This window comes from Benincasa hispida, chromosome 12, assembly GCF_027475165.1.
Source record: "Benincasa hispida cultivar pf3 chromosome 12, pf3_genome.v1.1, whole genome shotgun sequence".
NCBI lineage: Eukaryota > Viridiplantae > Streptophyta > Magnoliopsida > Cucurbitales > Cucurbitaceae > Benincasa > Benincasa hispida.
This window is the reverse complement of record NC_143489.1, coordinates 36393395-36411723: the sequence shown is the minus strand read 5'-3', so window position 1 is coordinate 36411723 and position 18329 is coordinate 36393395. Positions and strand designations below refer to the sequence as shown.

At 34.6% G+C, this 18329-nt stretch overlaps 1 protein-coding gene and 1 long non-coding RNA gene across 23 annotated transcripts in view; one reads left to right on the top strand and one right to left on the bottom strand.

The window, feature by feature from the left end:
- The first annotated feature begins 4251 nt into the window (after positions 1–4251).
- On the top strand, positions 4252–5150 carry LOC150031969 (uncharacterized). The gene is made up of 2 exons (XR_016525459.1): positions 4252–4559; positions 4879–5150. It is a non-coding gene; the product is annotated as an uncharacterized LOC150031969 (long non-coding RNA).
- A 7827-nt stretch (positions 5151–12977) lies between these two features.
- Positions 12978–18329, bottom strand: part of LOC120067756 (helicase-like transcription factor CHR28) — a 33086-nt gene continuing 27734 nt past the window's right edge. For 18 of the 22 annotated variants that reach the window (XM_039019319.2, XM_090308183.1, XM_039019318.2 and 15 more), the window contains 3 exons: positions 16276–16860; positions 15858–16067; positions 12978–13406 (listed from right to left, as the gene is read on the bottom strand). In XM_039019319.2, the coding sequence (XP_038875247.1) occupies positions 13302–13406; positions 15858–16067; positions 16276–16860 (900 nt within the window). In that variant the 3' untranslated portion in view covers positions 12978–13301. Of the gene's footprint in view, positions 13407–15857; positions 16068–16145; positions 16861–18329 lie in introns of all 22 variants that reach the window. The other 4 variants (XR_005479018.2, XR_016525267.1, XR_016525269.1 and 1 more) reach the window with 1 other exon arrangement.

Below are 18329 nucleotides of genomic sequence, written 5' to 3'. Positions count from 1 at the left end.
AGTATGAAGTATGCCTTAGGGTTACAACTAAGCTTGATGTGATATGTTTATATACCTAAGATTGCTAAAGTTCATGCGTTGATATTCCTAAACACAATGAAGAGGAGTACTGAAGGTAAGAAAGGTATCTGAATAAATGTACCTAAGGTGTTGACGATACATGGAAACCTCCATGTATACGTGGGTAGTTTTGAACGAGAGGCCGAAGTATGGGTGTCCTAAATCATAAACCAGCAAAGAGAGATCGAAGCATGGGTCTCATGGCCGATAACAGACGTTGGGAGCTAGAGTGAGGTATGCTCGTTCTCAACTAAGGAATAATGATGTTTAATGGTGTTTAAGAGTAGTTATCAATGCTAATTTTTAGAGGAAGTTGCTTAAGATGCCCATCGATATATTTTTAAAGAGATCGACATAGGGGTCCCTCCTAACCATAGCTCAGTATGAAGAGATCAAAGTAGGGGTCTCAATTAAGATTCAGGTTTCAGATACAATGGTTGTAAAGGTTTTATGTACACAATTGCTTGGTATATTTTAGTTCCAGTATTATATTTTCGAGCTTTTCGGTTTAAGCATGAAATTTATGTTTTATTAAGTCACTCACTGGGCTTCTAGCTCACGTTTTCAAATGTTTTCTTTCAGGTTGTGGTCAGTTCTCAAAAGATTATTCTGCTGTTGCTCTGCCACTCAAAGAAGCAGGTTGAGGGAAGCGTAATTGAAGACCTATGTTAGTTAGTACACATATGTCTGTCTAGTGACTAGTATTCTGGATGAGGCTCATTAGGTTGTATTATCTATGTATAAACAATGCTGCGAAATCCTGTAATGTAAATGTGTTAAGTTCTGAGTTATTATGTATGTATTCAGGGTTTGAGCAAGGTTTAACAGGTAAGATAGGCAGTAAGTGCCAACAAAAGGGTTGGTAATTGTTGCAGTCACCATTCCATCTAGGTTAGAAGGGTAATCTGGTACGGGGTGTGACAACTTGGTCCCTCCTAATCTTGAAATCACTTACAAGCTTAATTCATATTCTAAAATATTGTCTCCCTTACACATTTCCCTAACCTTTATTTATAATAAATACCTTTACCAACTTTTGTCGCTAATCACTAATATATCTCTAATAACATCCCTTATCACCAATCATATGCTCGAAGCTTTTCTAGGAACTTGCTAATTGTCGAGTAAGGCACTTGGATTATGAATTTTCTTGTTACAAGTTCAATATACAACATAAATCAAGGATGGACAAAATGGTAATCGGCAAGAGTGAGAACTAATCCAAAATTCTAGATCAATCTGTAGAAAATCAAGCATAATTGTCTTTGTTGTAAATCAGAAATTGATAAAATTGTTTTATTGTATATTCTATTTTCAGAAATATTTAGATTGATTGCTTAATTTTAGGTCTTTGATTGAGAATTCTTGTGTATAAATGTAAGGGTTTCTTCACCTCTCAATAAGAAGAAATATCATTTGCTTATACAGCTTCATGGTATCAAAGCCAAACAAATTTTCTCAAAATCTAGCTTCGTCGCCAAAACCCTAGTTGTCGTTGTCGGACTTATATTCTTCCACAGGCAAGCCTTTCTGGAACTTTGCTAGAACTGATGTGTTCTTCTCGATGCCAAAACGACATCAAGCAAATAGTTGCCGCCATCCTCAACGAAGCCTCTGTCACCTCCTGCAGACTATATCATCGATAGATCTAAACCAGAAAGCTACTGCCACCGTCTCTCAACTCAGAAACCCTAGTTTCCCCCCCCCCCCCCCCCCCCCCTTTTTAGGGTTTCAATCACATACCATTCCTGCTTGTTGTGTACTCAATCGTGTTCAATGATGCAAAAATAATCTCTAAAAATTTGCACAAGTTTTCTCCTAAACAACCAAGTATAAACTAGTTAGAAGGTAGTCTAGGTGAGAACCAAGGTCGAACACAGAGATTTCGATTAAGTGAAAAACATACTTAGTTGATGATTTTCTACTCTTAAACACAAGGGTGTATGCATCAATTAAATGTGGTGTAAGTGAGGGTATCTAAAGCATAAACTAAGGAAATGCAAGTAAAATATTGGGTATGGAGATGAATGTGCAATGATGGATGCGTAATGGTGAACGCATAGCACATAAATGAATTAAGGAAAGAAACATGTGAGAAAACGAAGTTGGAATAAGCAATCCATAAACCTTTGAACCTAATGATAAGATCGTGCTCATGTTCATAACCGTTAAGACGCCACCTCTCGATGGGTTAGCCACGTAAATCATGTATCCATGATGCATGCTTAGGTTACTTGGAACATAAAGAAGTGTTTATCTCTAAACACATCGCTTACTTGGGTTAATAAAATCCACAATAACTTACTCTCTCAAGTAGTTAATTGTTATCTTATGTTTCCAATTGTTAAAAGAAATCAAGAGTTGGATTTAAGCTTCATTACCCAAATGAACATTTGCTTCATCATTAAGCTCGCCTGAATGATGGTCAACTCATTCCAACTCGATAAGGATTTAGCTACCCATGGAAAAAAAATGGAGGAAGTAGATGATAAAGTCATGATGTATATTGAATAGAAATAAATTCTCGTCACAAGATAGGTTGAAAATGTGTAGAAATAGAAATACAGAAAATGATAAACATAAGATCAAAGATGAATGGAGGATGGAAGATAATGATCGTTAGCAGCTATCTTTTGCTTCAGTCGATCTGAGATGGGCGATATTTTGTGCTTTGCGGTAGTCAATGGAAAATATCCTATTTTGAGTCTTCTTCTCCAGTAGCGATGGTGGTAGCTCTCCAAGGAAGATTACCTCGAGAATGGAGAGGAAGAATGTTCTCTTGAAATTCTCTTAAATTCAAGAGAATGTTCTCTAAATGTGTATAATTCATCTCTCACACTTCACTTTCTTCTTTGAGCAATAGTGTATATATAGTGTTGAATGCAGGGATCACTTCTACCACACAAGATAGTGACAGGTGCGACAACTGAGATTTATAAGTTCGTTGTTACACTTGTCAGTGATCTCCTCAGATGCGTTCAGCTTTCATCTTTAGTGTATTGGTGCTTCACCACATATTTGATTGGATACTTTGCTTTGAGAAATTTTTGGTCGCACGACTTGTTTGTTGAGCTTTGGATATCTCAACTTCATGCACCTTTGGCCGCATGGTTTTCCTTTAGATTCGATGAATATCTCTTTCCCTTGTTTTCACTAGTATTCTTGCATAATAAATGCATCAACGATATATTCTTTACTTAGGCTCTCTTTTGGAATTCATGAACGTATGGAAAGTAACTTTGCTCTATTTTCTTATGACTCTAGTGGTTTTCTCATCCAATACTTCTAAATATTCTAATTTTAAGAGACAATAACTTGTAGAAATATAAGTTATCACAACTTTCATTCATTACCAATGTCGTCGCCCTCATCAATCAATATTCTGTCATCGTTCTCCACTCTGTAATTATGTATCGCTACCGCTCCATCTTTCTGAAAATATTTTTTTTTCTCTTTTCTTTTCCTCTCATTTGTTTTATAATGTCAAGATCATAATTGAAAACTGTCATCTCACCATTTATTAAGAGTAACAATCCGTAAATAACATGTCACAAACTCAAAGACCAGAACTACCTTCAGCGGTCACAATATGTGATGATGTTTATATATAGTCGTGGACGAGAGGATTATATCACGGGTAAAGCTACTTCACCCAAAGTTTAGGATGCAAAATTTCGTACATGAAAAGCAAAAAACAATCAATTTATGGAGTTGATTATAACCCCTGAAATTGGAGAAAACTTTCTTCTATTTTCAACTGCAAAAGATATTTGAAATGATGCCTGAGACACTTTTGAAAATAAGGAAAATAGTGTTTAACTTTTTCAAATTGAGACCACTCTTTAAGATCTCAAACAAGGTGATTTATCTGTTACAATTTATTGCACCATTGTATCTCGCTACTGATAACAACTGGATTTATTTGAACCTTATGAATGGAAATGTTCTGATGATGGTACTCTATTTCAAAAGATTGTTGAGAAAAAAAAGGATTTTCAAGTTCCATATAGGATTTCATCTCTAGATGAACTTTGTGGTCAAATTCTTGGTACTAAACCACTACCTAGTTTTCGAGAAGCTTTTGCTAAAGTTCATAGGGAAGAGAGTTGAAAGCAAATAATGATGGGACAAACTGAACTTCCTCCTACCCAAAATGGATTTGCTCTCATTTTCAAACTAGATCACGTGAATGATGGAATTGCTTTGATGCTAGAGGAAATCCCAATCATTTAATGATAGTCAGCCACGTAAAAGAAGACCATGGTGTGATCATTGTCATAAACTGCGACACGTTAAAGATATGTGTTGTAAAATACATGGAAAACCAACAAGCTGGAAGCCAAATATTGTCAAATCATATCGAGAAACCAAGGGTAATGCTATTATCTCTAAAACTTCTAACCAACCACCACTTACCAAAGATTTGATGGATATGCTACAACAATTGTTTAGAACAAATCCACCAACAGTAAGTGGCTCTGAGAATGTACAACAACAAGGTAGCTAAAAATCTCTTGCTCTTTATACTCAAACTCTTTCATTTGAATGGATAGTAGATTTTGGAGCATTAGATCATATGACAAGTGATAAATCCTTATTCTCATCTTTTTTCTTTTACACGGGTAATCTTTCTATTCGAATTTCTGATGGTACACCTATCATAATATTGGGATTGAAAGTATTCAAATACCAAGTTTCATAACCCTCGAGTTAGTATTATATGTGCCAAACTTGGAGTATAATTTGTTGTCTGTGTGTAAGTTAAATAAGGACTTGAACTATGAAACTAAATTTCTTGCAAACTCTTGTATTTCTCAGAACCTGGGATTGGGGAAGATGATTGAAAATGCTGAACTATGTGCATAATTGTACGTTCTCAAAGCAATGAGTCCTCCACCAACAACGGAATGCAATAATTATGTAGTTTAGTCTAATCCTAAATTTATTTTTGTTACTAAGTCTTTAAACCATTCAAATAAAGATAGTCTTGTCATGATGCTGCATTATCGTTTTGGTCATCCCAACTTTACTTTATCTTAAGCATTTGTTTCCCGTTTTATTTTGTAATAAAAAAAAGTTTTTCCGTTGTACTCTTTAAACACACACATGCTCATTTTTCACCTCACACTTATTCTCCATCTCAACCCTTCTCTCTTATCCATTGAGATATTTTGGGGCTTTCAAGAGTGAAAAATATCAATGGGATATGATGGTTTCTTCTTTTCGTTGATGATCACATCCGTCTAAGCTGGACATTCCTTATAAAAGATAAATCTGAAACTAGCTAATTATTCACAGTCATTCATAAAATGATCCAAAATCAGTTTCAAGTAAATATCCTAGTACTTAAAACTAAAAATGCTCACGATTTCTCCAACTATACTCTTGGACCATGTCTTCAATCTTATGGTATTGTTCACTAGAGTTCTTGTGTTGACACATCTCAACAAAAAGGTGTGGTTGAACGGAAAAACTGTCATCTTCTTGATGCAGCTTGATCTCTTATGCTCACATCAAATATTCCAAAAACATTTTGCGGTGAAGTTTTCCTGACTGCTACCTATTTGATAAATCGACTACCCTCCCACATTCTTAAGTTCAACACACACCCTTACAAAGTCTACTGTTATTATATCCTACTTCCCATCTCGTGTCTCTTGTACCGTTAAAAATATTTGGATGTATTCCATTTGTGCATATATATCCTCAACACCGGAATAAACTTGATGGACGATCCATGAAATGAATTTTCTTGGCTACTCACCAAACAAGAAAGGGTATAAGTATTATCATCGTCCAACTCACCAATTCTTTCATTCTATGGATGTCATGTTCTTTGAAAGTCAACTATATTATCCCAATTTTGCGATTCAAGGGGAGCATAAGGATCTTGAACCACATAATAAGGACTACATTCCTGACTGTCCTTCAAACTCATCCATTGAAAGCTCCATTCGTGTGGGTTTCTGTTCGTAAGAAGCTGGTTGTCACGCGAAGTAAGGGTTTCATTCGTGTGAATTTCCATCAGTAAGAAAAGGAAGACTCCATTTTATGTAACCTATTTTAAGACTGGCTTAGTTCAAATTATAATTGGTTTGATTTATTTCGGTTCAAATTCAGTTTATTTCATATTGGTTTGATCCACATTTTAGTTTGGATCATTTTGGGGTTTTATTACTTGGCTTGGCTCGGTCTGATTTAGTTTTTTTATCTCACAATTGACATATTTATTATTTCCCATTATATATTACTTAATACCATGAAAAATGAGCTAATTCATCTAACTTTAACATTGCTACTCATCAATTTCTCATCGAATAATTCTTGTGTTTCCTTGACACAACCAGATATTTATCCTCAAGTCTTCTCTTGCCATAAATCTTCTCATGGATTATTGATCCGAGCTTTTGATCATATGACTAGTTCGTTATCCTTCTTAGACTCTTATTCACCCTCATATTGCAATGAAAATTTCTCATTGATTGCAGGAAAAGGAACCGTTATATTGACTAAAGACATAACTTTGAACTCCATTCTCCATGTTCCTAAATTAGCTTGTAGCCTCTTATCCGTTAGTAAACTTTTAAAAGATTCTAACTGTCGTATTGTTTTCTTTAAATCTCATTGCATTTTTCAGAATCAAACCTCGAAGAAGATGTTTGGATGTGCTAGCATGTTTGACAGCCTTTACTAATTTGATGAACCTTCTGATAGCAATGAAAAACCTTGGGTATTTAGTAGTATGAGGTCATTTCCTGTTAATGAACAAATTGTGCTTTGACATTTAAGGCTAGGACATCCGAGTTTTTCCTATCTCAAATATATATTTTCTAATCTCTTTAAAGGGATTGATTGCTTTCAGTTTCATTGTGAAAATTGCATTTTTGCAAACAGTCATCGCTCCTCTTTTTCACCAAAACCATACAAGTCTTCAAAACCGTTTTACTAAATGTACATTGATGTTTGGGGTTCCTAAAAAATTATCAGTCATAGTGGAAAACATTGATTTGTAACTTTTATTGACGATCACACTTGTCTGTCATGGATTTATTTATTAAAAAAAATGGAAGTGAAGGATGTTTTTCAATGCTTCTAATATGATTGAAACCCAATTTTCAACAAAAGTAGGTATTCTTCATTTTGATAATGGAACTGAATAATTCAATGAACATTTGAATTGTTCATCTATTCATTTTTCGGGAACACCCCTCAACAAAATAATATTGCAAATAAAAAAAATAGACATTTACTCGAGGTTGCTCGAGCCATAATGTTTTCTATTAATGTTCCTAAGTACTTGGAGGGGGAAGTTATCCTCACAACTGTTTACTTAATAAATCAAATGTAAGTTTTGAATTTTAAAACTCCACTTGCTATTTTGAAAGATTTTTTTTCCAACTACTCGTTTGTCCTCTGATTTACCCGTCAAAGTATTTGGTTGTACTAGTTATGTGCTATTATTTTCCCAATTCTTTTTTATCTAAATTAGATCGAGCTATTAAATGTATTTTTTGAGATATGCTTCTAGCGAAAAGAGATATAAATGCTTTGATCCTAAAAAACATAAAAATTATGTGAGTACAGATATGCCGTTTTTGGAAAACTAACCCTTTTTTACCCAAAATTATTTTCAGGGGGAGAAACCAAATTTAGATAATGATGATAATTTTGGGATGTATCTGTCCCACTCCCAAATGTTGTTTGTCCTAATCTTACTGAGTCTTCAATGCCAATTGAAGAAAATTCTTAATCTTTGAGTTTAAGTTTTATTCTAAAAGAAGGCTTGAACAAATGAGAAAAGATCAAATAGATGACTTGTCACCAATCCATTCTCAAACTTCGAGGGATGGTTCTCAAGCTATAGGTAACCAACCTTCCATTCCTATTTTATCGAATGTCTCTCCAACCATCTTGTCTTACCTATTGTATCTGATATTGATATCCCTATTGCTTTGAGAAAAGGTACTAGAACTTGCACTAAATATCTCATTTCAAATTATATATCATATAAAAATTTGTCAAAAAGTCAGAGTTTTCACCTCTAGGATAGACAACTTATTTGTCTCAAGAAACATAAAAGAAGTCTCAGATGATCCAAATTGGAAAGTAGTTGTCATGGAAGAGATGAATGCTCTCAAACATAATGGTACATGGAAAATAGTAGATTTGCCAAGAAATAAGAAAATAGTGGGGTGTAGTTGGTCCTTACAATAAAATATAATGTTTATGGTAATGTTGAAAGAATATGGATAAAAAGATTATAAGAAGAAAATTGAAGGAATATAATGTTGACGGTAAAGTATTTCATAGGAATGGAATTTCCAAGATAAAAAAAGGTATTTTTGTGAATCAAAAGAAATATATTATGAATTTGCTTGGAGAAACAGGTTTGCTTGGGTGTAAGGTAGTCAAGACACCTATTGAACCAATTTTTTTTAAATTGGAAGCTACAAAAGATGAGGAAGTAAAGGATAGGAAACGATACCAAAGACTGGTAGGAAGACATATATGTCTCACACACGTCCAAATATTGGATTTGCAGTAAGCATGGTAAGTCAAGTCATGCACTCGCTAGGATCGGTCCACTTTGAAGTTGCTTATAGAATTTTGAGATATTTAAAGGGAACTCCATGAAAAGGCATATTGTTTAAAAAACACAATCATCTCCAAGTTGAAGTTTATACTGATATTGATTGGCAGGAAGTACAATGGGTAGAAGATCTACTTCTGGTTATTGTTCATTTGTTGAAGGTAACCTAATCACTTGACGTAGCAAAAAACAAAACGTGGTTGCCAAAAGTAAACAGAATTTAAGGCTTTAGTTCATGGTATATGTGAAAAGATTATGAGAAGAAAATTGAAGGTCTTTCAGAAAACTCGAAAACTCCTATTCGTGTGTACTGTGACAATAGGGCAACTATCTCTATAGCCCATAATCCAATTATGCATGATAGGACAAAGCATATCGAAGTCAACAAACACTTCGTTAGGGAGAAAATTGAAATCGGTGTGATATGTGTTCCTTATCTTCGTAGTACCGAGCAAATTATTGATGTGTTGACCAAAAGACTACCAAAAGCACAATTTGATAGAATGGTTAACAAGCTGGCAATGGAAGATATATTTAAACCATTTGAGGGCGTTGGTTTGGTTGTAAATACATATGTTAATTAGTTGTAAATCATTAAAGATTTTATTTTATTCTTATTGGGATACTTTCCTTTTATGTATTGAGTTTTTCTCCTATATAAGAAGACAATGTATCTTACAATTCATTATCGAATACAAAAATTATTTGATTACGTTGAATCTCAAATGAAGTACAATCTACACAAGTTCAGCAACGCCAAGATCTGAACCATGATTCCAATGTTCTTGAAATAGTACACGATACGACACAAGCTAATCTAGACAAACCAATTGCTGTAAGGAAAGGTGTTCACTCATATACTCAACATCCCATACAGTGTCACTTATTTTAAGCTAATTTTCTACCAACTTTTAAGGCTTTTGTAACTTTATTATATCAGATTACAAGTCCCCAACACGATTCAAGAAGCTTTACAAAGATCTTAATGGAAAGCAGCCACACCAGAGGAATTGCAGGCACTTGAGAAGAATGGGACTTGGATCCTTACCGATTTGCCCTCAGGAAAGCGCACGATTAGATGTAAATAGATCTTCTTGACAAAATACAAACCAGGTGGCAGTATAGAACGGTTCAAAGTTCATCTCGTTGCTAAAGGATTCGCCTAGGTTTATAGGATCGACTACCAAGAAACCTTTGCTCCAATTGCTAAGTCGAATACTATTCGAGTACTTCTCTCTATTGCAACATATCTGGATTGGCCATTATTTCAATTTGATGTAAAAAATGCATTTCTAAATGGTAATATATTGGCAGAAGTGTACATGGAAATACCTCCTGGATTTGAGGACAGAAATACTAAAGGAAAGGTATATAAACTTTAAAAGTCCACCTCGAGCCTTGTTTGAAAAATTTACGAATATGCTTAAACAAGATGTCTATATTCAATGTCAATTTGATCACACCATGTTCATCAAACATTTCTCCCAAGTAAGATTAAGGTGCTAATAGTATATGGATGATATTGTTTTCATAGGAAATGTTTCTAGCGAAATAATTCAATTGAAACAATTTCTCGGAGAAATTTGAGATCAAAGACTTGGGATAAGATACTTCCTAGGAATGGAAGTAGCAAGATCTAGTAAAGGGATTTTTGTCACTAAAGGGAAATACACTTTAGATCTCTTAAAAGAATCAGGGATGAATGGTTGTAAACCAGTTGATACTCCTATGGGTGCAAACCCAAAGCTTAGAGTTAATCCTAAAGATGAACGAGTTGATCGAGGCAGATATCAACGACTAGTTGGAAAGCTAATATACTTGACTCACATTCGACCAAACATCAACCTTGTTGTTAGTGTGGTAAGTTAATTCCTTAACAAGCCCTCTAAGGAACATAAGGAAGCTTTGTATAGAATATTGAGATATCTCAAGCACGATCCTAGAAAGGGCCTCATGTTCAGAAATATTGCAAACCGTTCTCTAGAAGTCTACACTGATGTAGATTGGGCTAGTTCCCTAGTTGATCGCAAATCAACATTAAGATATTGTTCGTATGTATGGGAAACTTGGTATGTAGTCCATAGCAGTGCTGAAATTGAGTTCTATCATTAGCCCATGGGATTTATGAAGGAATTCGGCTAAAACGCCTCATCAACGAAAACTCAAGGTCAAAATCGATGGTACTATTGAAGTTCTATGTGACAATCAATCAGCCATAACTATTGCAAGAAATTCGATACACCATGATCGAATGAAATATATTGAAATAGATTGTCACTTCATCAGTGAGAAGATTAAAATAAATACAATCAACTTGAGATATGTGTCTTCCCAATAATAAATTGTTGACATATTGACTAAGGCATAACATTGAACCTACCTTGGTAGATTGATTTCCAAACTTGGAACGACCAGAATATACCATCCAACTTGAAGGGAGTGTAAAAAATCGAGCTTAATTGTCTTTGCTATGAATTAGGAATTGATAAGGTTGTTTCCTTGTATATTCTAGTTCCATAAATATTTAGTTCGATTGCTTTAGGTCTTTGATTGAGCACTCGTGTATAAATGTAAGACGTTAGGGTTTCCTCAGCTCTCATTAAGAAGAAATATCATTCTCTTATACATAGCTTCACAATCCCTAGCCTTTTCCTGTCTGAATTTGAAGGAACTTTCTAACTTATGAATTATGTTAAGATTGCCAAAATAAGTTACTAGCGTATTAATACTTCTTGAAACTTAACATTGTAGGCATTGCCCGTCGTCGAGAAAGATGTACGACATAAATCAATAATGGACCAAACGGCGGCCAATATCATATCTTGAGTGCTTATTTCTCCCTGATGTGCAACTCGATGGTCAACTTCCAAGATCATGGTCAGCACAGTTTAGTGAATAAAAAACTAATTACCATCCTATAAGGTGATGGTTTAATGTCACACCCTGCCCACTATTGAACTAAAAAAAACTAAACCCATGGTCTTTACCAATTTAAACTTGAAGGGAAGTCATTAACTTCAACGCATGTCCTTATTTCCAAAAATAGGTACTCACATTTCAATACTTCTGGAAGCTTACCATTCTGGTAGTGATTTTTCTTTAATAGAATCAACAACTTTCATTGAGAAAAAAACGAAAGAAATACAGAGGCATCCGAAAAAAAACAAGACTGTAAAAACATACATTCTAAAGAAAGGGATTCGAACTAAGTAAGATATTCACTAGAGAATAATTACACAAAAAGCTTCGAAAACATGGAACCTCACTCAGGACCAAATCTCACAAAAATCTCTTCCTATCTCTGAACACTATTGTTTCTTTCCTCCCAAATATCCCACAACACAGCATAAACACAATTAACCCATTTAGACAAAATTCAAAACGAAACGCCTAATATGTGAACCTCTTTCAAAGAAATTTCACACTGAAAAAAATTCTAACCAAATCAAGAACACTTATAGAACAAGAGTAAACAAGTCATACCAAATCAAGCACACATAGAGAATGAAGATGCGAAATGAGTCAAACCATGATGGCCCGAGAGTTACAGCCAGGAACAAACTGCCTTACGGTAGTATGTGGGATAAAGGGAGCAGTTCCATATGTTCGCCTCACATGTGTCACCTCTAGTAGTCGATCTGTGCCGATGAATCTTGAGATGTTCGAGCTAGTTGCTATCCCAAAATGGTACCCAACTTCAAGCATTAAATTTTGGTAGAAAGAAAGCCCAAAGATTCTAGGGAAAAAACTCAAGCATTCTAGTACCATGTAGAAGAAAAAAAACTTAGTACCATTTCATTCGTATATAGAAAGCCTAATGAGTTCCAAACAGCTAATATATTACATATGCAAATAACAATAATATACTAAATTCAAATCCTCAGTTCAAGTCTGCCTGATGTTCCCAATACAATCACAGATAAGTTGCCATAAATTATTCATCGGTATCAGAGTTCAACCAAAGCAACTAGATAGGGTCACAAGTATGAAATAATTTATCCATAAACAAGTATAACACGTTTCCTAGAGCTCACTGTACTGAAGTTAATGTGAATCGATGACATCTTAATAGAAGAACAAGATAAGCAGCGTAACATGTACCTTGATTGACAGCCACAATTGAAATCCTTTACGTGCTATCTATATTCCATCCTCTTCAATCCTCAGCATTCAATAGTCAAGTTACATATTTTCAAAGCAACACAATGAAACCTGCAATATTTTATACAGCACACGTCTTGCATACATACCTGGGCCTTTGAGAGACGATCATTGCAGAATTTAGACGTGATGTCAAAAATAAATTAAAGAGGAAAAGAAAGACAACTAGAACTGAACATTTTGTATACAATAGATATCAACGTGGATATTTACAGGCAGCCCTATCAAGATATCTTGGCACTTCACTGAAATCCCAAAGGAAGAAAGAAAAAGGAAAAAGTTGTTGCTAGGGCCACAGAAACTCATTTATGTTACCATAAGTATATGCTGACCCATCCCGAGGGGCCACTCTGGTGTGCAAAATATGTGCAACCAGTGTCTCTCGCCCTTAAATTATCAGAACCAGAAGTTATTCTGATCCCTACAAAATTTTTCCATAAGTGTAAGCTAACTAAGACTTCCAGACAAAGAAGCTGAGCCGCTTGACAATTCAAACCATAAAGAGATATCTGAGATCTTCAACCGTCAAGCGGGAAGCAGAACCTCCACTTTGATCTTCACCAAATGCTGATGCAACCATTTTTCTCTTCTCTTCCTGCATAATATGGTCAGAAAGAAAAATAACATCTTCACATCAATAATACGTGCATATCAACTTCATCTTGTAAAGCACCAAGCCAACCTCTTAAAAGATATTCCATATGATCTTAGTAACAAATTCAAAAGAACTCAGGATCAGCCAAATAATTTTCTAACACATTGCATTATTTAATGGTTGAATAAAGAATCAAAGCTATGCAGAACCTTCAACTCCATTTACAATGAGAATTAACAACCTTCATCAAGGGACTACTTCTCCCTTCTTACAGCTCCCTTGAAAGTCATAAAGAGCTTGGAGAAGTTGATAGAATGGAAGGGCCTACAACCTGAGGGAAGACCCACTCTAATTTATGCAATATTGCCTTAGCGTGGGTTCCCCAGAGCAGAGAAGCAATGCCCTCCATCCTACTCAAGTGGCTTTGGAGATTCACCAAAAATTTGTCGGCCCTCGGAGTAGTGCTTTTTAAAGCTCGAGGCACAATAAAGTGCAATAGTCTTCTAACACTTAAGCACAAGGCGTAAAAAAAAAACGCAAGCTTTTTCTTGTGAGGCACTATATATACAAGTACAAGTGTACAACATTAAGAAGAGAAAGCATTGTTGAAGTGGATATATGAGGGGAAAAAAAAGTCCCCTAAACCGAGGTACGAAATATCGATGTCAATGGAAGTATCGAGGTTCCAGTTTTATGAAAATATCAATATCGATGAAAATTTTGGGAAACTTTAGGGAAATTGTTGGAAATTAATGGAAATTGTTATAATTAGTTAATGAAACTTTGATTGTGGCCTAATTAGACTATATTGGACCATTTTTAATCATCATTTCGATAAAGTAAGACAACATTTAGATGTATAGTGTAAATATCTATGTAGATATCGATGCAATAGCAAAAATTTTAAAAAGAAATGGAAAAATAATGACAAAATAATATCAAATATTGGTAATTAATTGCAAAATTAAAGGACATGAAATGTTTGCATACGAAATAAATGTAAATTATTTATTATAAAATGTACATTTCTAATACCAAAAAGATGACCTTTGAGCATCTCAGAATCTTGATAATTCTAATAGAAACTACAATATTGCTCTCAGGTCATCCTATATTGAAAAAATAGAACTTGCATCAATTCAATTTTGAGGTGAAATGATGTGAAAATTCAATGGAGAAAGGTTTTAATGAAGTTAAAAATAAATACATATTATTTTTCTCAATTTTGGTTTCTTGGAATGAGCTTTGGATGGTAAAAAAATAAAACCCATGTCGATTCGTGTAATCAAGACAAGTCCATAAACCTTAAAAAACTTCCATTGAGCTAGTCTCGTTGTTTAAAATAAATAATAATAATAATAATAATAATAATAATAATTACTATTATTATTATAATAAGTAAAAAAATGAAATTTTGAAAAATGGGGGGAAAATCAAAATTCCCCCTACCGAAATTTCGAGCCTGTCAAAATCTCGATATTTCAACCAAATTTTTAACCATGTCCTAAGCACAAGAAATATTGCATTTAGGCTTAGTAATTTTAATTTTTTTAATTAATAAAGAAAAATGGTTATTACTATTTTAAAAAATAATGAAAGACTCGAGGCCTAGGGCCGTGAGCCTTGGGGCTTTACAAAAGACGCGTGCCTTATTTTGTGAGTCTCGCCTTTTTAAAGCAAGGCACCAGTTCTGCTCCTTGGGCCTCTAGGTACATGCCGGGAGGGGTTTTTAAAACACTGTCAAGCAGAGTCATTGCTCGTATCTATGGGCGGGACTCTCATGGGTGGACAACCAAAATTATCAAGCAAAAGGATGCAAACATCAGCCAAAATAGGCACAACAAATTAGAATCAAGTGTTATCGACTCCATCCCTCGCTATAAAGGTAATTCAGCTATATCTTTCTCTAGATCCATATCCTCGATAATTGTTAGAAATCCATCTTTTTTAAGCCCTAGAAGAAATTTAGCGCCTTTCCAATTTTATGAATATTAAAAACCGGGCCAACACGCATGCACATACACAGGCCAACCTAAAAGTAAAAGTCTGCCACCAGCTATAAATACAATACAAAATACAAATTTTATACAAAACAAAATCTAAGTTCTTTCATACTTTTCCAATACGATATACAACTAAAAATCCCTAATTACAAAATCATTATATAATCTACTTGAGATTTCTAAAAGTTCTAAAACATTTCATTCCTCTCTCCCAGTTCCACGATTAATTTGCATCTCCCCTAAACTCTATAACAAGAACTTTTAATTATAAAAAAATGAAAAGAAAAAGAAATGAACACTAGAAGATCATATGGATGAAATTCAGCATTTATATTTTAAGCATGAAAATTAATGTCCATCACCATATATGTACATAAACTGAGTTTTCAACAGATATAGAACTGATAATGGAAAAACAATCATAAAGCAAAAGAGAAAAGGATAATACCTGCAGTGCCAGTATCCTATCTTCTACTGTGTCTTTTATAGTAATCCTTGACACTGTAACAGGACGAGTCTGTCCAATTCTATGTGCTCGGTCTACAGCCTGATCCTCAGTAGTCGGATTCCACCAAAGATCCAATAGGATAACATGACATGCTGCAACCATGTTCAAACCTAGATTTCCCGCCTTCAATGACATCAACATAACAGGGATCTGCAGCAAAAATTCACCGATTCAAATATTGAATTAAACAACCACGCTAAAACATAATATTGTTAATCATTTCAATACCTATATCATTGCAAATCATGTAAAGTAACTGTAACATATAAACTTCCATAGTATATAATGTCTCCAACATAGAGAGGCATCTTAAATCCACCAGAATTTGTTGTAGTAGTATTCAGATTAAGGGCCAAACCTCGGGGTCAGAGTTGAAATCTTTCACAGCACGATCTCTTGAAACCAGAGACATTGTGCCATCAAGCCTCCTATATTGAATGCAAGCCTCATTCAGTGACATTTCTACTAAATCTAACATGCTGGTCCATTGGGAGAAAACAATCGTCTTCACAGGTTCTCCAGTTGGAGGACATGGAGATGTGTGCTTTGTATTATTAACATCAGAATCACGGATCTCAATACATTCATCTTCAGAATGTAGAGAACTTCCGTTGCATCCAAAGGAAACCCCTTGTTCAGAAGTTGAAATTGATGCTTTGCAATTATTCTGCAGAATCTCAAGAACGGCCCTAATTTTGGACGAACTGTACTCACTATGACCAACTTGGGATTTCTCAGAAATTCCTGAACTTGTGGAACCGCCATCGAGATCATCAGAGATACATTTCCGGAGGGTAGTCTTCGAGAAAACAACGTCCGCAGCAACTTGTTCCTTACATCCAGGTGCCGGGCACATATTGTCATCACTAGTCAAGTATTCAGACACGCATTGAAAGCAGAAAACATGACCACACATGGTAACAACAGGATTCTCAGGTGGATCCTATTAGGAGGAAAAAACCATTAAACAATAAATATGATAAGTCATTGTTTTTGCAGATTACAGAAGTCTTATATATCATTCCAGATTGTTTGTTCAGGTTATTCAAATGTATGCTACTCAGGATTGTAATTTAATATGTGTGAACACTTTATAGACATAGGGTTGCATAAACAATGACAAGATGGCCAATAGAATATTTTTACCATCTTCTAAGAAATAATAATAATATTTTTAATCTTTTAAGACAAGAATAATCAAAAGATAGTGGTGTGGCCTAAGGAATTAAAAGAGAGAACTCTTTGAGAATCAAATCAAAGTTCTATCATCAACCAAAAAATATTGACTACACGAAGACAATTCCCTTACAAAATTATAATTTATAATAACATTAATCCGTTAAGACAAAAATAATCAAAGGATGGTGGTGTAGCCCAAGGGATTAAAAGAGAGAATTCTTCAAGAACCAAATCAAAGATTTTATTATCACTCAAATATTCACTACATGAGGGGCATTTCTCTATGTATAGATAATTGGAACCAAACTAGGAAAGAAACTAGGAATTAATACAAAAAGTAAACCAAAAAAGAAAATTTAAATTTAAATAGGAAACTAAAAAGGATTATTCAAGGATGGAACCCAGATTTAAGATGAACTTACCCAAATTTATCCTAATCATACTATAACATTATCCCTCCAGAACAAATGAAGAAGAAGAAGAGTTCTCGAGTTTTAAAAAGAAAATACAACGTTCTAAAGTTTGGTTGGATTTTGTGGAAGCTTTTGGAAAACCAGGTGGTATTTTTATCATGTGGGTTGAATTTTGGTGATCCCGTTGGATTTCTTAAAGGTGGCTACACTTTTTCAGTCAAATTAATTCTAGCAAGTATTGTGGAAGCTTTTGGATTTTTTTAAAGAACATTTGTGGGCTATCTACTGTATATGGAGCTACTAAGAGAAGATTTATTTGGCTGGCATTCATCGTCTTGAACCTTGGTGTATTGGGGGAACTTTTAACTTTTCTCCGTGGGACAACCTTGGCAGATCACAGTAGGCTTGCACAAACATAATATTATCACCTAAGTTGCCGGCCTTTTGGAACTTACTATATTGTTGCAAGCCTTGCGGCATTCTTTTTTTTTTTTTTTTTTGGGCAGTTTGTTTGGAAAATTTTTGCTTCATTCCCTTGCGAAGCATTGGTATTCAGATATTTCTGGCAAATTCTCTCACAATCCTATATGCATTGCTTTCCTCCCTCTATTTTTCCCCAGTGTTTGGCCCACAGTGCATCCAGAGGTTTTTTCAAGGCAAACCATTTCCATGGATGTATCTTTTGGGTTAGCTCAAGATATTTGCTTGTATTTATTTTCTTTTTTAAACAGAAACAAACTTTTCATCAAAATAATGAAAGGAAGATCATGCTCGGATGTTTGCCTATATTTGAACGCTTTTATGTTCTCCATTTAAGTTT